Raw genomic sequence first — 22,599 nt, forward strand, 5'->3', positions numbered from 1 at the left:
TTGGAGGGAGCCCAATGTTTTGCCTAGAACTTTACTCATTCAAGAAAGAGGAATTACAATTCACAAATCACCTCATTGGTTGATGGAGTTCAGAGACAACAAAGGAGTCAGAAGATTTTTCAGAATTGAAGATCAGCTCAAGATTGCCAGTAATGAAACTCTCAAGGATATGCAATCTAAGTTGGACATCAATGAAGAAGATGAAGCTGAATTCTATAGACAACTTCAACTTCAAATAGAGGAGAATGACAGGAGGCTAGGAAAGAAAACAAGGGATCAAAGGAAAAGGAAGTAATCTGCTCAGGCTAAAGGAGCACCCTTGGAAATAATGTAACTCTTCAATTCCATCTCAGCATACACATTTTTGTAGCACTTTTGAATTTCTGCTTTATTACAGTTAATATATTTGTCAAGTGTTTTGTTATCATCAAGCTAAACCCAAATTTATGCCTACAGTTCTAGTAGACATAAATAGGGGGAGATTGTTAGGAATATGTGTATTAGTTTGATGATAAGTTAAACAAAACACTTAAGTAGAAATCTAGTGATTGTAGCCTCAACGGATAAGACCATCTTGGCTATCCGTTGAAGGAGTAGCTTTACTTAGCAATAAGTTCAGTATTGTAGCACATTTCATTCTCTGGATTCAAGTTGTAATTCTTAGATGTTGTAGGAAAGTGTCAGTCATGTTGACTACTAGTGGATATGCAAATAGGAGGGCTAATTGTAAATATTTCATGCCTTGTAACTTTGTATAAGTGAAGAAGTATCAACTGATATTGAAGACCTTCAACGGATAAGAAACAAAGCTTCAACGGATGTCTCTAATGCTTCAACGGATAATATCCATCAACGGATAAGTGCTTCAACGGATAAAGACTTCAACTGATAATGCATCAACGGATAAAGCTTCAATGGATAAAGCCTCAACGGATAAGGCATCAACGGATGAAAGCTTCAACGGATGCTTGGTTCATTAGCAGTTGATAGTGACAATTCACAAGCTGACAGAGGCACATGGGTTGACAGAGACAAACTGGAATGTGGAAGCCTCTAGGAGGAATCAAGAAAATGCAGCATTCCCATTCTGATGCAAACAAGGAAGTATTCAAAGATTCACAGATTATCCTAGATTGCATTGGATAGAGAAATGAAGAAGAAATATGTGAAGAATCCTTTCAATTGTATTTTACAGTTTTGTCTTCACTTGTAAACTTGGTGTTATATAAACCAAGTAGCAGCTAGTAATTAGATAAGAATTTTCCTGAGTTGTTTAGAAATATCCAGAGAGAAAATCATCTAGTTTGTACTAGGAAGCAGTTGTGATTTAATTCTTTGAATCACAGATTTTCTGAAATAACACATCTCTAGTGGAACAACAAATCCACCAGAAAAGTTTTTAAGATCTTTGTGTTCTTTACATTTGTGTTTGAATATATATCTGTCTGCATTGGATTTAAGCAATTCACACACACACACACTTGTTTTCAGAAACACTTAGTCTTAGAAACTGCTCAAAACTTAAAAAGTTTTGAGATTTACATTCAACCCCCCTTCTGTAAATCTCATTGTTAGTCCACTGAGAATAACAATTGGTATCAGAGCAAGCTCTTAACATACAAAGAGTTTAAAGATCTATTTTGCTAACATCATGAGTGCACAGAAGAATCCTCCTGCTACCATCATGAGTAGGAAGGATATTGGTATAAAGATCCCAGTCCTGGAAAAAGATAATTATCATCACTGGAAAGTGAAGATGCATTTACATCTTCTTTCTCAAGATGAAAGCTACATAAACTGTATTAAAAATGGTCCTCACATCCCTCACAAAGTAGCCACAGCTGCTACTGCAACAGTTGCTGTTGGACAGTCCATTCCCAAGCCAAAAGCAGAATGGACTATTGAAGACATGGAAGAAATCCGCAAGGACAAGAGAGCCATGTACATTTTTTTTAATGGCTTAGATCAAGATATGTTTGACAATGTCATCAATAGCCAAACTGCAAAGGAAGTTTGGGATACTGTACAAATCATCTGTGAAGGTACTGAGCAGGTCAGAGAGAACAAGATGCAGCTTCTTATTCAACAGTATGAATATTTTCACTTTGAAGAAGGTGAATCATTAAATGATACCTTCAACAGATTTCAGAAACTGTTAAATGGATTGAAGCTGTATGGTAGAGTGTACCAAGTCAAGGATTCCAACATAAAATTTCTTAGGTCTCTGCCAAAGGAATGGAAGCCCATGACTGTCTCTTTAAGAAATTCTCAAGATTATAAGAACTTCACACTTGAAAGATTATATGGAATTCTGAAGACTTATAAACTTGAAATAGAGCAGGATGAGCTATTGGAAAAGGGAAAGAGAAAAGGAGGAACAGTTGCTTCGCCAATCCCCTGAGCTGTTGAGCTGTATACCCTGCGCACCTCTTCTCGTACTTTAACTGGATAAACGTTCAATCCAAGTACGTTTCTCAACTTAACAATTCTTCTATAAATAATACCCAGATTCCTTTCACGAGTTGTTGACGCCTAGTGCAACTGGTCTGGTTCACAGACGACTAACCTCGATTCAGGTCTTCGTATTATGGCCTTGATTCCATTGTCAAGCTTGCCTCAACTTTATTGCTTCAGACATTGACTGTCAATAAACAACTATACTTTCACTAGAATCCTTTCTGGTACTCTAGACAATGTCTTCATTAACCTCTGTCTATACCTTGTCTTCAATTCTTCAGATTTCTATGCTTCGAACACTGTCTATCTTCAATCAATGCCAATACACTGAAATCTTCCGGTAGCACTTGTATACTGAATCTTCAACATTTCTGAAATCCTGAAAGTCTTTAACCTTTGTTCTTCACTGAGGCATTATCGTATTAATGAACTTCTTTTAGTGACCTGTAGACAGACTTCAGGCTTTTTTCTAATCTTCTGATTCTTGTATTTGCCTTGTCTTCATTCTTACTGATTTCTTTTGTAGACGTAGTATTATTAACATGTCATATTCTAGTGTTGTTATTGTGTTGAGTTATCACGTAACTGTTCATACAGCTACGCAGTCTCACCAACACTACCAATGAATCTGGCTTGGTAATTAAATTCCAGACCTGCTTCCCTAGCATGGCTAAATTGAAACCATAAAGATTACGAAAACTTAGGCCCCTTTAGTTTTGTTCATACACATCCTATTCCATGAAATCCAGTGAATACCCTTCGATCCAGAAGAACCAGTTTGCCACCAGAACCTGTTTATTACTCGCTCTAACTCTTCACATAGAGACTTAGGTAGCAGGAAACAAGACATTGTATACAAAGGAATTGCCTGAGCAACATTTCTGATCAATACAACCTTACCACCCCGGGACAAAATTTTATAATTCCAATTTTGAATCTTCTTCCACATCTTGTCCTTCAAATAACTAAAAACCAACTTCTTGGATCTGCCTATCAAGGACGAAAAACCCAAATATATGCTCTTCGTAAGATCATTCCACACACCTAAAATTCCCGATAGCTCCTGCTATTTATCACGCCTGACATTAGAATTAAAAAACACTCCCGACTTCTGAAAATTCACCGTCTGTCCAGAAAGAGACTCATACAAATTCAGAATATCCTTGATTCGTTGTGCTTCTGAAATCTCTGCCCGAAAGAATAGGAAACTATCATCAGCGAATAGCAGATGAGTAATCGAAGGAGCATTTTGACTAACCTTGCATCCATGAATAAAATTACCATTCTCAACTTTTCTAATCAAATGAGAGAGACCCTCAACACACAACATGATATTTCTTAATCTCCGTACTCAATCCTTTTGATAATCAAAAGGACGGAGGGAGTAAAAGTCTATAATCATATATGTATGATAGATATAATTGAAAATGAATTATTAATATTAATATTTTATTAATAGGCAAAAATTTGAAATGAGACTACAGCTGATACCACAGCCTAAACTAGAGATGCACAAAAGGCCCACCGGCCCGGGTTTTGACCGGGCCTTAAAAAGCTCGGGTTTTGACCGAGCCGGGCTTTTCGGACTTTGACTTTGACCGGGCCGGGCCGGGCCGGGCTTTCCAAAAATGTCAGAGCCCGTTTGGGCCCTCGAGGTGGACCTAACCGGGTTTTTTTTCGGGCCGGATCGGATCGAGCCGGGTTTTTTTCTAATTTAAATCGGATCGAATATTATTAGAAATTCCGAAGAATACATATGTTAGCAACTAGATCATCGTAAAAATGTATTAGTTTACATGGAATATTTTATGAAAACATTACTTCGTTGAAAACATTTAAGTTTGGCAAAAAATAAACATGTTTATAGAATAATATATTTTATCATTGTTATGATAACAATGATATCCAAATATATATATTTTACTTATTATATCTTCTTTCATTATTTATGCAATGAAGTATATAAATAATATTATTAATCACAAATATGTAAATATATATGTGTTTAAAGTATTATTTATATTTATAGTAAATGTGAATTTATAAATATATAAGAATATATATTAGAATAATCAGATTATAACCGGGGCTTTTTCGGGCTTTTAATCGGGCCGGGCCGGGCCGAAGCCCGGGGTTTTAACCGGGCCGGGCTTTGCCTAAAAATATAGGGTCCGTTGAGGCACGAATCCCGGGCCGGGACCGGGCCGGACCGGGTCGGACTTTGACCGAATCGGGCTTGACCGGGATTTGACCAGATCGGATCGGGCCGGGCCAGATTTTCGGGTTCGGGATTTTTGTGCATCTATGGACTAAACCCATATTTACATAAACCAAAACACTTGAGAAAAAGGCACCATGTATCAGAATCAAAGTTTTACCTTTTGTGTTGTGTATACGAAATTTCCCACGGTCGAAGTAGATATTTTAAAGTAAAATTGGACAAAAACAAAAAAATTAAATACAATAAAATGTGAGTACGATTAGATATATCCAATAATAAAAAAAATATCGGTGGCATTCGATTCTCGCTAAACAGTGACCACCCATTTTATTAAAAATTCTAATTTGTCAAAAAATACTGTGGATTCTTATCCGGGCAACTGTAGGAGGAGGTCATCCGAGGTCCATAATGTACGAATGTTCAACACATTTGTATTTCCGTTGACTAATTCACCTTCCTGTGCTTTGGACGTTTCTTCCTCGAGTCATTGGTCTGTCAACTATAAAATTCTTTTCGTTCTACATGCATTACAAAATAAAATTGCTAAATAAATTTTCATAAATTAAAATAAAAAACATGATCAATATCCTTATTTCTGAATATTAACAAAGTCAAACCACTGGTTTCTCATTTATAAGTGTGCGTACGTATTAAATAAACACACATTATAACATACATCCTCCCAAACCTCGTCTAAGGAAGGCACACAATATATTCATGGCCACTAATCAAGAAATTAGCAACAAGATTAAGGAAGAGGTTACTCTAATCCTAGACACATCCCAGGTACTTCTAATTTTATCCTTAGCTTTTAATAAATTCTAGTAATCTGTTTTAAGCTAGCTTATGAATCTTAATCTTAATGTTTTAGATAAATTTTGCATAAACTCTATATTATTATCGTTAAGATATGGCATAAAAATTTGATTTCTGAAGTGTGGTCTTGAATAATTTTACTTGATTTGATTAGAACAAACTGCCGGAATCAGCTGACATGGATGAAGTTAGAGAAGAAAACGGGAGGCTAAAACTTGTATTAACAAATATCATGAAAGATTACAAAACTCTGCAACAGCATATTGATAACATCAGTAGTACTGATCATCATCCACACGAAAAAATTAATCGGTCATATGATGATCATAAGGATGCGGTTGATTCTTCACATGAAGAAGATGATCTGGTGAGTCTTAGCCTCGGCAGATCTTCATCATTAGAAGCTAAAAACAAGGATCAAATTACTGAAGTACTTAAGAAAAAAGACGAAGACGATCATGATGATTTGGACCATGGACTTGCGCTAAGGTTGGATGGCAGATCGTATGAATTAGTTTCTAGTGAACATGCTGATTCTGGAGTCTCCAGGAATCAAAGCCCCAGAAAAATTGAAAGGGAAGCATCAAATGATCAAACAAGGGAGCCAAGGAAAGATGCAAAGATGTCGAGAAGTGGGGATGAGGAAAATGTTTTGCAGCAAAATCCTGCAAAGAAAGCTAGGGTTTCTGTCCGAGCTATCTGCAGTGGCCCGACGGTTAGTGTAAATTGAAGAAGCTTGTAATTAGAATATAATACACTATAAGATCATGTTACGCCTTCCTCTAAAAACTTAAGGTTTTAGATGAACACGTTACTTAACTGGTTTCAATTTAAGGTTATAGATGAACGAGTTACTTAACTGCTACATGTTTCAATTATAAGTAACATATGCATGCACTGCACACACTTGCCAAGTATCTTCATTTAGCTATAGATATATTAATGAGAAGTTGTATATTATAAAACCTGTTGTTGTTGTATCCAGATGAACGATGGCTGTCAATGGAGGAAATATGGACAGAAAAAAGCGAAAGGGAATCCATGCCCTCGAGCTTATTATCGTTGCACCATGTCGCCGTCTTGCCCCGTCCGAAAACATGTAGGCTAATTGCAGAAATATGTTTGTTTTCTTAAAACAAAACATATTTATATTCAGTTTTTGATCATGTCTATGTCAAAAATGCAGGTGCAAAGATGTCCGGAGAACATGGCTATTCTGATAACAACCTATGAAGGAACACACAACCACCCACTTCCACCCGCAGCAACAGCAATGGCATCCACTACATCTGCTGCAGTTTCAATGCTCAAAGCCTCCTCAACATCCACCTCACAACCGAGCTTCAGCTTCCCCGCCACCACCTCCACTAATATCAACAGCCATCCATTCTACGTCCCGAACACAACAGTTTCCACATTCCATTCACATCCTACAATCACTCTAGACCTCACTACGCCATCCGCCTCGTCTCGTTACAACAAATACTCATCATCCTTTTTTCCAACTCCTCAACCAATAATTTCATATTCTCCAGCTGCATGTCTCAACTTCTCCGCGCCTTCGTCTTCATCGACCTCTTTCGAGCATTGGACAAACCACAATGTCGTATCATCGACATCGACCTATTGCGGAACACAACCAGCATTGACATCTAAAACAACATTTTATCAACCTTATAGTAATTACCCTGTGCCTAATAAAAACATTAACGAACAAACTGATCATCAATTTTCGACAGAGAAAATTGCAGCTGCAACAAAGGAAATCACATCGAACCCGCGTTTTCAAACAGCCTTGGCAGCTGCAATTTCATCTATAGTTGGAAGGGGTGGTGGTGTTGCTGAAAGCATGGAATCGCATTTAGGTGCTGCGTCAGCTGCAAGTTTAATGAATAGAGCATCAACAGTGGTGTCTTCGATTTCTCAACAAGCTGAAAAGAAAGATGAATATAAGAAGTGATTGCTTTGAAAATGTATAAACGATTTGGACTATTTGTGTAGTTTTTTCACTCACCTTATAAGTGAAATTCTAAATTGTGACCGAAACACCGGATGAAATGGTTGTTAGGAAATGTGCCTGTAGGAAATATTCGGTAGAAAAAATCCGTTTTTCTTGCAGTGACCATTATTTATGACTTGCTAGGATACAAAATTAGCCAGAAAAAGAGCGGTACATAGAGAGGTAGAGTAATGTTATAAATTTCGGAAATCGGAATTATTCAGCTGAGCTATTAATTTATTATTTATCGAAAATCAGTTAAATCAAAAAAATATTTTTACATGATTTTTTTATTATTTTAAAAAATCGATCAATTTCTATAACAAAGGAGCCAGTAGTATTAATTTTTTGCGCATGGTATAGTTAAATTGTTGTTTCTAAAAGTTTAATTTTGTATCAAAATATTAATTATATATATTTTTGTTCACAAAAATGAACTTCTGAAATCATAATTCTGAGAGAATAATATTTCTTTCCCTTGAAAAATAGAGGGCTGTAGCCTGTAATCATTGGGGGTACGTGTCGCGCATTCATGTCATGTATAATGATACGTGTCAAGTTTCTAATACGGCTGACAGATCTAGTGACATGCAATGGCAACCTTGCTCTTGTACTTGTCAGTTTTACCCAACAAAAATACACACTTGCACTCTAGAATAGAGATCTTCCTTTTCTTGCAGGGTTCATCTTTCCGGTATGTGTCTATAATACTTCTTAATGCTCTAGTTTTAATCGGACGACTCACGAGCTTGCCCGACTCGAACTCGTGTAAATGGACTCGAGTTAAACGAGCCGAGTTTGGAAAGAGAATTCTGCTCGTTTAATTAAACGATAAACGAGCCGACTTCGGACAGAAGTTTAGACTCGATTAATTAAACGAGCTACCCGGCTCCACTCGCTTAACTTTGGCTCAAATTAAGTCATGTTCGAAACTCAGCTGGTGCCTTGTTTTTTTTTTTAAATCTTGCACTTTTCTTAATCCTTGTTAAAAAATTTATTATTAATGTTTTAGATACAGGTTGACTGAATTTAAATTATTATATTTTTGGGAAAGATGTACTTAATTAGTGAACTACTGTTGTATGTTGAAGTTTATGATGTAATGATGTTAATACAACTTGGTAAATGAAAAAGTTTATGATGTTAATACACTGAACCAGCACACTGGCTAGCTTAAATTTGTTTAAGTGTCAGGTGTAGGGGTATATATGGCGCAATTAGAAGCCTCAAAACAAATTTTACAGAATCCAAGCTATGATGCTTACTTTGACAAGGTTCAGACCAGAAAGAAACTGCCTATGTCATTGCAGCAGACCTTAACAGATGCATTTGCAACTATTCCAGTTTCAACTTTTCCTGAAGTTCCGGGAGGCAAAGGTTTAGATTAGTACATTTATACTTCTAGCGTAAGATAAATTTGGTCTGATAAAGAACTGATTGTGCTAATTGTGATATGTTGGTTTTGTAGTGGTGGAGATTCAAGCAGATGCATCAGTAGGCGAGGCGATTCAGATTTTATCGGATGCTAATATCTTAGCAGCTCCGGTAAGGGAGTCTGATGATGTAAATACAATGGATTGGAGAGAGAGGTATTTAGGAATCATAGATTTCTCTGCTATTGTTTTATGGGTTTTGGAGAGTGCAGATATTGCTGCAGCTGCCTTATCTGCCAGTTCCGCGGCTGCTGCTGGAGTAGGTGCTGGCGCTGCTGGTGCGCTGGGAGCACTAGCAGCAGGTGCAACTGGTCCTGTGGCAGCTGCAGGCCTAGCTGCTGCTGCAGTTGGTGCAGCTTTAGCTGGTGGTTTGGCTGCAGATCAGGGGATGGGAAAAGATGCTCCTGAAGCCGCTGATACGTTAGGAGAGGATTTTTATAAAGTTATCCTCGAAGAAGAGCCATTTGCATCAACCACAGTAAGTTAATTTGTGATTATGAACTCATATACAATACAAATTCAATCACTGTAGGTTTTAGTGTTTACTCATCTTAAACTGTTTGGACAGAATTTGCAAGACTAATAGGAACCTAGAAAAAGGGCAGCCATGATAAGCTTTTTTGAAAAAAGAAATTTTAACTCATTAACTAATATTCATTTTTACTATCTTAATTGCTAGGTAATGTGGTTTAAAAACCAGTTACTCAACATTTTTAAAAATTCTTTCTGACAAAGTTTTGATCCACATTTTAAGACAGCATCTAGTATGAATTAGAAATTATTTGCAGGTGAGGTCAATTGTCACATCTTATCGCTGGGCGCCATTCATTCCAGTTGCAGCAGATAGCTCAATGTTGAGTGTTCTATTGCTGCTTTCCAAGTACAGGCTGAGGAATGTACCTGTAATCGAAAGAGGAAAAGCGTCCATCAAAAACTTTATAACTCAATCTGCTGTCGTAAAGGGTCTAGAGTACTGCCAGGGAAGGGACTGGTTTGATTGCATTGCTGCACAACCAATTACAGAAGTTGGTCTTCCTTTTATGTCTACTGATGAGGTGAGATATACGATCAGTTCCGCTCATTACTTGTCTAATTCCTTAACATGAAGGTGCAAATTTAGTAATTTATTTGCTCATGCTGGTCAGGTCATCTGTATCCAAAGCAATGAATTGGTTTTGGAAGCATTTAAGCTAATGAAAGATAACCAAATTGGAGGACTTCCAGTCATTGAAGGCCCGGGGAGGGATATTGTAGGCAGTCTAAGTATAAGAGAGATTAAATTTCTATTACTCAATCGGGAACTCTTCTCAAAGTTCAGGTAAATTTAAACTAAATACAATATCAGTCGATTTCTGAAACTAGATTATTGTTAGCTACGTGCATAATATTTACGTAAAGATGTAGCTGTGCTCATTTGTACATTTATGCTCGCAGGAATCTTACTGTGAAGGATTTCATGACCACCATTGCTTCAGAAGCCCGTGATTCCGGGGAGGTCATGATACCAATAACCTGTAGTCTCTCTTCAAATATTGGGGATGTGATACACATTCTTTCGTCGAAGATGGTTCATAGGGTTTATGTTGTTGCTGAAAGTGGAAAAGAAGTTGTTGGCGTAATTACTCTCAGGGACATAATATCATGCTTCATTTTTGAACCTCCAAACTACTTTGAGAACTATCTGGCATCGTCAAGGCAAGAAGTCAACAGTTGATGATTTCTGCTAACAATGTAACCAACGGTTCTTAGAGGAAAAACAAATGAATATCAGTTTTATTTTCTCTGTATTGATAATGTACACGAGGAATTTTATCATGTCGCCGCAATCAAACTATATGCAGGAATATTAATGCTATTGCTTACTCAGGATGGTCACAAACTGATCTTGCAAAAAACTAGAAAATACTGTTATGCATGTAGCAAAAAAAATACTGTTATGCACATTGCAGAATTATATACCAAATGACAGAAGATGACCATACAACTAGGGCGGATCCAGGATTTAAACGACCATATTTTATAAATACATCTTTATTTTTTTCAATTTTCGATAAGCACTTTCATATATTTTTAAAAAAATTAATGGTAAAAAAACGTAAAATTTTATTTTACGGGGGACACGTATCCCCGTGCCTCTAGTAAGATGCTCCCCTGCATACAACAGCTTGTACACGCAAAAATGGGGTGAAGTGGGACAGAAGGAGTGAAGAAAGAGGTCAAGTTCAACCATTGATTGCTATAGCTCTGCTTCACACACGAGTGGGATGTTGTTACTGCAATATTTACCACCTTTACATATGCAGACTGTTAGATTGTGCCGCCCTTCAGTAACTCACTTCTGTCTGTCAGCCTCGTCTGAACGGAGATTAACGTTGTGACCTCAATGGGGATGCTGAGGGTGTCAAATTTCGAGGGGACCGATGGTGATTTAGAGGTGATTTACGAATAGAATCATAACCAGTCTGAGCATGAGACGGAGAATTTTTAAAAGCAGTTTTTGACGATCGGAGCTCTTCAAGGGACGCTACAACTTCAGACATTTGTGGCCTGGATTTAAACTCAGTATTGAGGCATTTAAAAGCAAGGGTGGCAGCAGCAAAAGCTGCTTTTTGAGGATACTGGCCTTCTAACTTGCTGTCCATGATTCGAAATAATTTTCTCTTGTCACTTAAATATGGTAATGCCCAGTCCACGAGATGCTGTTCTACAACAACCTTCGAATCATCAATAGCGCGACGACCGGTTAATAGTTCGAGAAGAACAACTCCAAAGCTGTACACATCACTTTTTGATGTTAACCGACCTGTTAATAAGAGTGTCAGCAATATGGTACACTCAAAGATACAGAACTTTCTGGCGAATCAAAATGAAATTGAAAAATCGGATACCTGTGGCAACATACTCTGGTGCTGCATAGCCATGAGTACCCATTACTTGAGTGGACACATGAGTCTTATCACCGGTGGGTCCTGCCTTGGCCAAACCAAAATCTGACAATTTGGCATTGAACTCCTGCAACCCCGAAACGTGAAAGTATATCAAATGTTGAAGAAGATGGATATATAAGAGCAGATATGGAATTACTGCTTTTAATTCTTGTTAAAAGCAACAAAAGCTTCGGGTGTCTTAATCAACATACTGCATCTAGAAGGATATTAGCAGCCTTAAGATCACGGAATATGACTTGATTATCAGCATCATGAAGGAAAGAGAGTCCTCTGGCAGCATCAACAGCCACTTTGATTCTTATAGCCCAAGAGAGTTGTGTAGGTCCTTCTGTGAAGTAGAATGTAGCTTTAAACCTCACAAACGACTATGTAATACCAAGAAAGAAAGTACCATCTTTGTTAAGTTCTACTGCAGGTGATCACTGATTATATGGTAGTTATTGTTTTTCTTCCAACTTTTGAATAAATGCTCAAATGGAGAAGTTATAGTTAACTAATCAACTTACTTCTGAACAAATGATTTTCTAGGCTCCCCTTAGGCATGAATTCATACACGAGAAGTCGACTATCACCTTCCAAGCAATATCCGATAAGTTTAACAAGATTTGGATGATGTAGCTGTCCAAGATAATTTAGCTCAGTCTGCAAAAAAAAAAAATCAGTGAACAGTCCAAGCAATCACAGGTTATACAAAGATTTGTGTAACATACCAACCACTCCTTGTGGCCTTGGAACCCCTCAGGCTTAAGCCTTTTAACAGCAATAGTCATCCCAGACCCAGGTTTAGTAGCAGAAAGTGTATGCTCATTGATCCATCCTTTAAAAACATAACCAAATCCTCCTTCACCGAGTAAACTGTCAGGGCGGAAATTTCTCGTTGCATTTCTCAACTCATTGAATGAAAATGCTTTCAAGTGAGAGGATGATAAAATTTCACTTTCAGATCTTGGAGTTGGGAGATGACTGTCAATGCTGCTCTTCCAGCTGGAAGAATTATTGGTTGCACTAGAAGTGATTGTAGACGTGTTGGTTTTGCTGATACTTCTCGAGGCTCCTGAGAATAGAAGGAAAGGGTTCTCGTTAGAAACATAAGCAAATAGAAATGTAGCATTTGTCCAAGACTTCTACTCTTTATCGCAAAGTTGTTGAGAAGCCCACACCATTCAGGTATCGTTTCTGATAAAACTTGTTGCAAAAATACCTACACATTGTGGTCAGTACTACAATGGGTATACAGATTAAGGGTAGATATCATTTAAAAGTTAGGCAGAATGAGCTTCAAGCAATTAAACTCCATTCAGCACATATAATAGAATCAACTTCAATACATATGCTAAGACATTGATTATCATTTACTTACAGATTCAATTGCAGAAAAAATTTATCTTTAACGGTCTTCATCGCATACCAAAACAAACAGATTAAGAAACAAAGCAGAAACGCAAAAGTAAGACAAACATATCACAAAACTAACAGAATTAAAAGTAAACATTAGGCATTGTTTTCCAGTAAAACTTGGTGCTAACTACTAACTACATACACACATTGGGTAGTATTACAACGTGTACTACTGTAAAAATATAAACAGATTAAGGGATGAAATCATTTTAAAGTTAAGTAGAATGAGCTTCAAGCAATTTAACTCCATTCAGAAGATAAAACAGAACTTCAATACATAGGCTAAGACACTAGGTATCATTTATTTACCGACTCAATTGCAGCAAAATATTATCTTCAAAGGCCTTCATCGCATGCCAAAACAAGCAGAAAAGCATAAATAAGACAACCATATCAGAACTAACAGAATTAAAAGTAAACATTAGATACTCACACTTCTTCATGTTCAGATGGATTGTTACATAGAGTATGCCGAAAAATGTAATGCAAATTTGTGCATATTTTGAAGTAAAGATTACCCAAGAATCGAAATTTAAGGTCTAAAAAGTTGTAAGGACTAACCAATTCCCATTTTAACACAGGGAAATAAGATTTCGATTCCCGTTAACTGGATTGAAATCTAATAAACTAAAGGTCCCCTTAAGACAATCAAAGAAACTATAATTAAAAGAACAAAACTTTACAACCATCCAAGTCAATCAGCCTACTCACTAACAGTAATCCAAGATCAATAACTAAAGATAGCATGAAGATGAATAACCAAATAAACTATGATTGCAAGATCAAAACTTTACAACAAGAAAGAGCTCTTACACAACAAAAACAGCATAAAAAAATTCAAGAAAATCTGAATTATCAAGAAAATCATAATTTAAGTACCAGAAGTGGAGGGGAGGGTGGCATCAACCTTTGAAGAAGCAGCAAAACAGTTACCCATTGTTGAGAATCAAATGAAGACAGATACAAGAAAAACTAAAGAATTGAATGAATATAAGTGGAGTAATCATTAATTTTAAGGTTTAAACTATAAACATAGAATGGTGTTCTGTACAAAACAATTATTTTATTCAGAGGAAAACAGAAGACAGATATAAGTCAACTACCAGGAAAGAAGTGCATCATCTAACCAACTTGTGTTTTGACTCTCTCTAGAATACAAAATGATAAATGCGTTTGCCGGGAGTCGAACCCGGGTCTATTGCTTGGAAGGCAATTATCCTAACCGTTGGACTACAAACGCAAGATGTCAAAAAATTTGTACAAATTTAATATGAACATCATCCACCATTTTATTGTATTAATTTTGGCGCATAAATTGCTAGTACATTTATCAAAAAGATTTTTATTAGTGTTTTAATTCTGAATTTGTTCTTACTGGCCTGTTGTATTCACAGTGATGAGCGATGTGTTTTTGTTTTTTATGATCCTTTTTTATATTTTTTTATCGGGAGATCAAGAGTTCGACTAATGGTGTGCGTATGTAATTAATTAACAAAAAAAATAACAAATATCAGTTGTACACTTGTTGCCGGTTAACTTATTTACTATCAACATTTAACCCTGGCCGGAGTTATGACAAGCTTGTAAAATTATTAAGTTCACCGCTGGCCTTGAAAATCAGTACATTTTGAGGTTGGATTGGTGTATCTGAGATTCTGAATAAAAATTTGTTCATGTCATTCTTCAGTGTTTTTTCTTTTGGTGACATTCAGTTCATTCATTTTGAATTCTCTGGAGAGATAGATGGGAAAAACAAAAAGATATAGCACATGTATGAAGATATTTTTGTACTTAGTTGCATCGACAGCACATTCTTTAACCATTTAGTAATGTCGCAAATTACATAGAAAACCAACAGAGAGGGAGTACAATGAGAAGTTATACCAGAACACTCCTCAGACCTCTGTGTAAAGTACTAGATAGGAATGACTGTGAGTCAAGTTAAAAAGAACTCCAAAACTGAAGATAAAACCTGCAATAATTGTAAAATCCATTTAACGAAATGTTATCGGATGGATCAGGTATTCAAGTATTGATCAAAGACTTTGAAGAAGCTCCCCTTTGCACGGCTTGGGATCGGGGATGCAGCCAGCAGCCTCCACACCAAGTGTTTTAAGTAGAAATTCGTCTCCTGAGATATCCATGCAAATCTTACTGAACTCAAGTCATGAAAATAGATTCCATACACTAGTTCAGTCAACATTACTAGTTCTTGCAAGTTAATTTCTAGCATGAAAGCATCAAAAAGAGCCTTAATGGTTACAAAGGTGCTCCTACCTCTTCCTGCCCTATACTTGAGGAAATAAAATATCTACCAATAAAACAAATTGCAAATTTGAAATAGTCAATTGCTAGCTATGGAACTTAGTGTCAGGGATTGTCCTGACTATAGGCGAGCAAGACTTGCGCCTAGGCCCCTTACACTTTAAGGGCCCCAAAAATTTAAAGTCCTTTAAATAAATATATATCAATTTGCATGATATATGTATGTTATGGCCCCATAAACTGATTTCAACTAGGGCTCCTAGAATCTCAGGGCCGGCCCTCCTTAGTGCTTTATATTTCAAGTCTTAACTGAAAAATTGATTAACTCACACTTTCTGTAAACTGGGGGCTGGGAACTCCTCATGCCAATGATCTGAATAATGGAGTTACTTGCAGTGGAAAGTCGAGCTCATTACTTGAGAAGTTATAAACAATTCCATCACCGGCTTTCAAGTCATCAGAAGGTGTCATGAACTTTGCTGTATTAACAAAATAAGTTTCCTTAGAAACTCAACTAACATTGCACATATATCATGTAGATGATAAAATATGAATATAAGCAACTTTCTTCTTACGTGATGACATTCCTCCACTTTGATTTGTTGTTGCACAGGAGACAACGAGCTTCTCAACATCACCATTAACATTTGACTGTCTTAGTTTATTTGGATGCTGATCAGATCCTGCATTCTGTTGTCTAGAGTAAAAAGCAGTTGCAACATGTTCAGGATTGTCAACTGCTATTGGGTCAAAAGTCTTGATCCGGTACTATAGTTGGAGCTCTGCAGAGATTCAGCAAATAATTTTGAAGCCCTGCATCCAGAATCAGCACTGCAGTGTAGCAGTAGGTTAACGCTAATAATGGTGTAAGTTGCTCATTTGTTTCCTTAAATTCCTCTCGCGGTCTTTCAATCATATCAGAGACGTCTCTCCTGTGTGAAAAGAGTTCAGTGTTATCAGATAACTTGTCAGTCTTATCTTTTATATTCTGAGTTGATAACATAATTAAACTTCACCAGCAATACCTTATCTTCTTAAAAGGCACTCTAGTTTCTGATAACTCATTGGCATTAGTATCAACTCGAGAAACGACCACCCTTTTGTTGTTCAAGTTGACATAAGGAGTTGCATTTTCTTTTGCTAAAGCCTCATGCTTTGCTCTCCTTTTACATAAAGTAGAGAATCGATTCTTTACAGCATTATCCGTTCTGAGTAAGCAATTGTAGAAATAGTTAACTACCTTTCATTATTTCCAATTGTCACTTGTCTACTTGTAATGAGAAGAAGGAATATATTGCAACTCGATTTACCTGCCTGATACCACTTTCGCTATTTGAGTCCATCTATTGCCAAATATCTGCTGAGCCTGAATAACATATAATATCAGTTCACAATCATCTAACAGTACACTATATTCTTGAATGTCTGCCGCTCCAAGATATTGCATCGATGATTTAATAGCATGACTTGTACCTGACACAAGAGATGGTCTTCTTCTGCTGACCATCCCCCTTTCTTACAATCAGAATTCAAATAAGTGAACCATCTGCAGTAAATCATCAACTTCAGATCAAGAGTGTTATTTAACAAAGAAAAAACTGATTAGAATGAAAATTTAGTGCAACAAAACAACAAATACAGAACCCTTTAGGTAGTAAAATTTTCAAGATTTAAAGAAAAGGAAAATTTGAACCTTCTCCTGCACTGTCTAGTTGTTTTATTGGTAAACTTGGAAGCAATTATCGTCCAACTGCAGGAAGTAAATTCATTCAGTACTCAGATAAGTATATTTGACAGTAGTTGTAGATAAGAAACACAAGTGAAACACTTAAAACCTTTACTTGTCTGTTCCGAGGATGCAAATTTGCTCACGCAGTATATCATCCTCCTGCAACTCAATGTCATTCATCGTATACACAAATTAAGCACAAACAAATGCAAATAATACTAGAATAGTTGAATGTAATATGGTAACCAATAAAAAAATAGAAACACCTTGGAAGACCAAGAAACTATGTGTCTAGTTGCCTTCTCATTCTTCTTCGTCAAGGTGTACATTATGCACAGCAAGGTTCTCAGTTCAATTCAAGTAAAATCTTAACACAACTGACAAACTTTGTCGTGATAGTATAGCAGAAGAATCATGATGAAAAATGTGATGTTGCTTCTTTATTATATACTACCCCAGGCAAACAAAAAGGATACTGCCTCTGATTTAAAAAACGGAACAGCTTAGTTACGAAACTTCAGAGCTAACTTTTATTCGAAAACATGCATATAAATCAATGAACCGGAAATTAGGTGGTGTAGTATATATCTTGAAAAATGTGAAAGTTTTACTCTAGAAAGTGGGACTTTCTTTCATCTGTTAAATTATTTGAGTATTAACAATATATAGTAGAAAGATAGAATGAATAAGGGTAATAGAATTACTATCTGCGTTAAAGTATGAGTATTTAAAACGTTATTACTGCTTTCCTTGCAATCTTTGTGTTTTACAGAAATGATAAATTTTGTGTGGAAAATTTAATGACAAATAATGCAATGTTTTGCGCATTCACATGAGACATTTTCATTGTTTTACTTTAACACATTCAGGGTTCAGGTGTTCTAGAGTGACGGGTTACTTTGACATTACAAACTCATGCGTATTTACAACTAACTTGCTTCCAATTGAGTTTATTAACAATATTTTCGTTCTTTCAAGCTAATAATATTTGTAAGTGATTTCTTTATGTCTATACTGTATGAATGAAAGGAATGAGGCAGGGTTCCAGTTCTGAACATGTTTCTGGTGATTTATATATGTTTATGTTCATGCATTTGCTTTCTCTTTTTACTTTTACTGCAAAACACACTCCCTCTTAATTTGTTATTTGTATATTTGTACGTAGAAAGTGACATGCTCAGGAACCCTATGTAACATAGGCTATGTTACTGGCTTTTTCCTCTGTTTTAAATGCAAACACTCTATTACTAGTTTTCAGATGCTATTCTTTTCTTGTTACCTAATAGCGGATTTTCAGCGGTTAATCCACATGAATCAATTTACGACACAAAAATTGTTGATATCACATTTGTTGGTCTTGGTACCAAGTGAAATTGTTGTCTTCGATTCATAGATGTGGAACATCCCTGAAAGAGAAATGATTCGAGGCCTGCAAAGGACTGCAAATTAAAGAAATGACAATTCACTCTTCAGGCTCTCATGTCATCTTTAGCATCTTTTGATATAGATGAAGATGAACCTGATCGCACTTCCTTGTACATCATAATGACTGGAATGGACCAACCTCCTCTGAACCTTGGCCATCACAGATGTGAAATGGCTGTGATGATCATATTTTCATATGAAAAACACGTCTGTTCATATTCTAATCTAGGTTAAAATTTCACGATTCAAAAGACACAACTGCATGAACGCCTTTTCATGTGAAAAGCATCGAGATTTCTATAAGGTTGATTATTTCATAACAACTAAAATTATATTAGTAATGAGAATTTAAATTATAACAATGTCGATAATGTACTTAAGTGGCCGCATCATAACCAACAAAGGGCTGGTGAAGTGGTCGAGATCTTGGTTTTCTCTAAGAGAGGTCAAGAGCACCTAGCACTTCCTTTATTAGCACTACAATAGAAACATAAAAGAATCTCAGCTGGATTCAAAACCACATCACATTTAACATGATATATATGCACCTGATCGATCATGTGGATCAAAGGCAATCTCAGTAGCGATGTGCCAAGTTCTCCTGTTTCTTGCAATTAGTGGCATACCAGTAAGTTCCACCAACAATGCTGAGAACAAGAGCGCTCTCCCAATGTAAATATGTATGAATCCAGGGCTTTTTTAACATATCTCTGAACATTCCAGGCAATGTATCCTGTTGTAACGGTGATAATGAGTACACCACTGCCTTTACCCTCACCACTTTGTCCCCTGCCCCCATTCTTTTTCTAGCCCTTCTCACAGATTATTACATTTTCCTAGCCTTTTATGATTTTGCTTGATCTATGTATTATATTATGTTTCTTAGACCTTCCTCCAGATAGAGAGTTTAATGCAATTCTGTTCAGCTTTTTGTGCGGTTAGATCAATGTGAATCACACTAGAATTATATATATATATATCCAGTTAAAAATGAAAAACTAATTATTCATATTTCAAATAAATTAAAAAAAATTACTATATATAGTGTTAATTAGCAATTATAAAGGAACACAGACATAGGAAAGGTCATGAGCTCAGGGTATAGGAGCCAGGCATGTAAACAACCCGAATCGCGGGCTCAGCTTGTGTTCCATCTGATCTGATTAAAAATCATTTGCATCCGATCCTACTCTCCAGCGAAAAGCTGTCCAAATTTTGCTTCTTCAAATCCGTAATCCTTAACAAAGTGATCTATTCAGGACCTAGATAATTGGTCGCCAAGACACTAGAAGCACCAACCACAACAAAGAAGTCCTGAATTTCAAGCTACTTTCAAAATGAAACTGATCTCAGTTTACAACATACTCAGGGAAAAAGGAAATGAAACAGAATTTAATATCTGGAAACAGAACAAAAGGCCCCTCTTAATGCTGACTAAAAGTAAGAAACTAGTTCCAAAAGAAATCTTGAAGATATCAGTAGATACAAGTTCCAAGAGGATCAAAATCCCCCAACGCGCAAAACGTATATGGGCAATACAACTACAGAGTATTTATTAAGTTAAGAGCTCTTTTAGGACTTAAAAAAAGAGTGTATATCATGCTTACGGATAAAAATCCCTACAATCAAACCCCTGATTCTGGAAGAGAGGATCACTCGAATTTAGTACAACAGAGCATGGCATCTAACCATTCTTAATTTCTTATGTGTTAATCAATGTCACAAGATCAATCGACATGGAAAAAAGTTCCCGAAATTTGTTAAATATATGATCCTATTGGGGTTTTCCTCTAACAGCTTAAAGTTTTAGATGAGCCGGTTACTCAACAAAATCGACATACAGGGAAAGAAAGATCAACAATAATGAAATACCCCCAGTATCATAAACAGAGCTTCTCCTAAACAAGAACAACACGCAAGTAAAAACAATAAAATCCATTAACAATTCACTTTAAAATTAACAATTATGTAAATGTACATACCTCTTAAACAAAATGTATAGAAAAACAAAACAAAACACAAAGCTCCTCAAAAACCTTTAGGACCAACATTCTCTTTTAAGACACCACTTTCTTGAGCCATAGAAAGACAGTACTTAGCAATCTCTCTAAACTTAGGAACACTTCTCAAGTCAACTTTAGTACCATCTTTCAATGTAATAATAATATCACCCCATTCACCAATAAACCTAGGCACAACTTGAACATCCTTAATCACTTTATAACTAAAATCACTTCTGTCATCGCCACTTAACCCTGAAATAACAGTAACTCGTAAATTCGTAAACCTGTATCTTAAAAAGAAAGCTCGAAAAACAGCAGCTAGGGTTAGAGGTAGCCAGAGAAGAGTGAAGCCCAGAACAAGATTTGCGACTAGGTCCCCGTAGTGAGCGCCACCGTCGAAGAAGATGGTTTCTTCGGTGGGCTTGGTGGTGGAGGTGGTGGTGGTGTTAGGGGATGTAACGTGGAGTTTTGTGATGAGTTTTGGGAGGTTTGAAGTGGGGAAAGAAGGGTTGAGATGAAGAGATGGTGGGAATGAATGGAAGGTTTTGTGGCGGGAAAGTGGAGTTGAGAGGATGGAGGTGGTGGTGGAGGTGGTGGCCATTGGCGGAGGAGGGGAGTTTATGATCTGAGAAGGAGGGTGAGGAGATGAACGTTATCGATATTGCATGGTTTTTTTGTTTTTCAGTGGCTAGGAAGACTTGTGACTTGGCATTTTCCTGGCCAGTTGAATTTGGGGGCTTGGTTTGGATATTGCATTTACATTCATAAAAAAGGTAATTGATTATTTCAAATTAAAATTAGACTTTGTCAAAAAATAATAATTAAAATTAGACTAAAAATCTGTCTACATTATAGTCTGCATCTTTTTTAAATAATTAAGCTTATATACTATAAATGAGTATTTATTCGCAACAAGTTAGGGGTAATAATACGCGACAACAAGAGATAAGACTATCACACTATAGAGTGCATAATCTCTTCTTTTATGTATAACTAGCTTTGTAGCCCGTGCAAGTGACGAGCAAACTCTAGTATCGACTATTTAAATAGTGCAGTCCGGCTTCTAAAATGTAAAAGTGGTTGTGATGCGTGTTATCTTTGTGCTGCTGCGAACGGTTGATTTGATAGTGCAGTACTTGTATGTTGATAGTTAAGGTGCAAGACCGGTCGAAGATATCTAAACATTTTTTTAAAAAGCTCTCGTAGATGTTCATTGCTGAACATAGGTAAACATGACTTAATCTGCACCGTTTGGCCTAAATTGTGGTTCTAGGCCTGTAGTTGAGACATGTTACAAGAAATTTTCGATCTCCCTTTGGGTGAACGTTAAATCAATCACATATATAGAATTATAGATTATCATTAGTACATTTAATCGGACGTTATATATTAATCTATCACTTTTCCAGAAAGCAACATCGCCGCGAGGCCCTCCAGTATTTTTTTTTTAACTTCCGATATGTTATAAGTGGGGATACTTTAAGCAGAGATGTGTTCAAACTTCGTAACATATGTTGCAAGTCTCCGTGATGGAATTCACATATTATATTAAATGTTAAACAGAAAACCATTACGATTTGAACTTCCCTGTTTGTATCAATCTTCAGACTACAACACTACACCATAGATGGCCTATCGCAACCCCCTCCCTAAAGAATGTTACATAAAATGTTACCTTAGATAGGGCAATTATGAGCTAATTTAACATTGTGTTTTTATGTTACCTTAGCCAAAACCGTGGTGTTGCATTAGGTCGAAAGTGTTGCAGCTTGCAACATTCTGGTCAAAATGTTACCTTAGAGTATTAAAACATAAATATGTTGTTTTTAAGATTAATTATTAATTTAAATTCATTTTCAAGAATTCAGGATGATATACAAATAGAATGAATAAAATATGTGACGA

General features: G+C 36.4%; 5 protein-coding genes and 1 non-coding gene across 8 annotated transcripts; 2 read left to right on the plus strand and 4 right to left on the minus strand.

Annotated features, from left to right (window-relative positions):
* Positions 1-5,308: 5,308 nt before the first annotated feature.
* LOC141667427 (WRKY transcription factor 72A-like) lies at positions 5,309-7,674 on the plus strand. Its single transcript, XM_074473921.1, has 4 exons — positions 5,309-5,464; positions 5,649-6,209; positions 6,480-6,593; positions 6,681-7,674. Exons 1-4 carry the CDS (start codon positions 5,396-5,398, stop codon positions 7,452-7,454), a joined length of 1,518 nt encoding a protein of 505 aa, XP_074330022.1. The 5' UTR covers positions 5,309-5,395; the 3' UTR covers positions 7,455-7,674.
* A 482-nt stretch (positions 7,675-8,156) lies between these two features.
* On the plus strand, positions 8,157-10,741 carry LOC141666430 (SNF1-related protein kinase regulatory subunit gamma-1-like). 2 transcript variants are annotated; one of them, XM_074472429.1, is made up of 6 exons: positions 8,157-8,187; positions 8,682-8,870; positions 8,962-9,404; positions 9,715-9,981; positions 10,072-10,244; positions 10,361-10,741. In XM_074472429.1, the coding sequence occupies exons 2-6, from the start codon at positions 8,702-8,704 to the stop codon at positions 10,638-10,640; spliced, it is 1,332 nt and encodes a 443-aa protein (XP_074328530.1). In that variant the 5' UTR covers positions 8,157-8,187; positions 8,682-8,701; the 3' UTR covers positions 10,641-10,741. The 2 variants fall into 2 exon arrangements, with proteins under 2 accessions (XP_074328530.1, XP_074328529.1); XM_074472428.1 differs by having other exon boundaries at positions 8,688-8,870.
* A 158-nt stretch (positions 10,742-10,899) lies between these two features.
* Positions 10,900-14,399, minus strand: LOC141666431 (putative serine/threonine-protein kinase PBL3). The gene is made up of 6 exons (XM_074472430.1): positions 14,152-14,399; positions 12,585-12,928; positions 12,381-12,516; positions 12,066-12,202; positions 11,815-11,938; positions 10,900-11,729 (listed from the first exon to the last, which is right to left on the minus strand). Exons 1-6 carry the CDS (start codon positions 14,207-14,209, stop codon positions 11,293-11,295), a joined length of 1,236 nt encoding a protein of 411 aa, XP_074328531.1. The 5' UTR covers positions 14,210-14,399; the 3' UTR covers positions 10,900-11,292.
* A 41-nt stretch (positions 14,400-14,440) lies between these two features.
* Positions 14,441-14,512, minus strand: TRNAG-UCC (transfer RNA glycine (anticodon UCC)). Its single transcript has one exon. It is a non-coding gene; the product is annotated as a tRNA-Gly (tRNA).
* Positions 14,513-15,083: 571 nt separating this feature from the next.
* Positions 15,084-17,870, minus strand: LOC141667846 (transcription factor MYB88-like). Of its 2 annotated transcripts, XM_074474482.1 has the most exons (9): positions 17,533-17,870; positions 17,379-17,425; positions 17,231-17,287; positions 17,011-17,083; positions 16,848-16,903; positions 16,563-16,745; positions 16,113-16,469; positions 15,868-16,016; positions 15,084-15,403 (listed from the first exon to the last, which is right to left on the minus strand). In XM_074474482.1, the coding sequence occupies exons 1-7, from the start codon at positions 17,593-17,595 to the stop codon at positions 16,286-16,288; spliced, it is 663 nt and encodes a 220-aa protein (XP_074330583.1). In that variant the 5' UTR covers positions 17,596-17,870; the 3' UTR covers positions 15,084-15,403; positions 15,868-16,016; positions 16,113-16,285. The 2 variants fall into 2 exon arrangements, with proteins under 2 accessions (XP_074330583.1, XP_074330582.1); XM_074474481.1 differs by having other exon boundaries at positions 15,084-16,016.
* A 2,741-nt stretch (positions 17,871-20,611) lies between these two features.
* On the minus strand, positions 20,612-21,413 carry LOC141668096 (uncharacterized). The gene has a single exon (XM_074474789.1). It carries the CDS (start codon positions 21,293-21,295, stop codon positions 20,720-20,722), a length of 576 nt encoding a protein of 191 aa, XP_074330890.1. The 5' UTR covers positions 21,296-21,413; the 3' UTR covers positions 20,612-20,719.
* Positions 21,414-22,599: the final 1,186 nt, after the last annotated feature.

This window comes from Apium graveolens, chromosome 6 (genome assembly GCF_009905375.1).
Source record: "Apium graveolens cultivar Ventura chromosome 6, ASM990537v1, whole genome shotgun sequence".
Classification (NCBI taxonomy): domain Eukaryota; kingdom Viridiplantae; phylum Streptophyta; class Magnoliopsida; order Apiales; family Apiaceae; genus Apium; species Apium graveolens.

Excerpts from the sequence above, each read along its gene's own strand:
- LOC141666430 (XM_074472429.1), top strand. The coding sequence starts at position 8,702 with ATGGCGCAATTAGAAGCCTCAAAACAAATTTTACAGAATCCAAGCTAT. Across the intron at positions 8,871-8,961 it reads TGAAGTTCCGGGAGGCAAAG|TGGTGGAGATTCAAGCAGAT; the intron begins GTTTAGATTAGT and ends TTGGTTTTGTAG. Across the intron at positions 10,245-10,360 it reads GAACTCTTCTCAAAGTTCAG|GAATCTTACTGTGAAGGATT; the intron begins GTAAATTTAAAC and ends TTATGCTCGCAG.
- LOC141668096 (XM_074474789.1), bottom strand. The coding sequence starts at position 21,295 with ATGGCCACCACCTCCACCACCACCTCCATCCTCTCAACTCCACTTTCC.
- LOC141667427 (XM_074473921.1), top strand. The coding sequence starts at position 5,396 with ATGGCCACTAATCAAGAAATTAGCAACAAGATTAAGGAAGAGGTTACT. Across the intron at positions 5,465-5,648 it reads TAATCCTAGACACATCCCAG|AACAAACTGCCGGAATCAGC; the intron begins GTACTTCTAATT and ends TGATTTGATTAG. Across the intron at positions 6,594-6,680 it reads CTTGCCCCGTCCGAAAACAT|GTGCAAAGATGTCCGGAGAA; the intron begins GTAGGCTAATTG and ends TCAAAAATGCAG.
- LOC141667846 (XM_074474482.1), bottom strand. The coding sequence starts at position 17,595 with ATGTACACCTTGACGAAGAAGAATGAGAAGGCAACTAGACACATAGTT. Across the intron at positions 17,288-17,378 it reads TGCATCCTCGGAACAGACAA|TTGGACGATAATTGCTTCCA; the intron begins GTAAAGGTTTTA and ends TACTTCCTGCAG. Across the intron at positions 16,904-17,010 it reads AAGACCATCTCTTGTGTCAG|GCTCAGCAGATATTTGGCAA; the intron begins GTACAAGTCATG and ends TATGTTATTCAG.
- LOC141666431 (XM_074472430.1), bottom strand. The coding sequence starts at position 14,209 with ATGGGTAACTGTTTTGCTGCTTCTTCAAAGGTTGATGCCACCCTCCCC. Across the intron at positions 12,517-12,584 it reads AAGGCCACAAGGAGTGGTTG|ACTGAGCTAAATTATCTTGG; the intron begins GTATGTTACACA and ends TTTTTTTTGCAG. Across the intron at positions 11,730-11,814 it reads ACCAGAGTATGTTGCCACAG|GTCGGTTAACATCAAAAAGT; the intron begins GTATCCGATTTT and ends TCTTATTAACAG.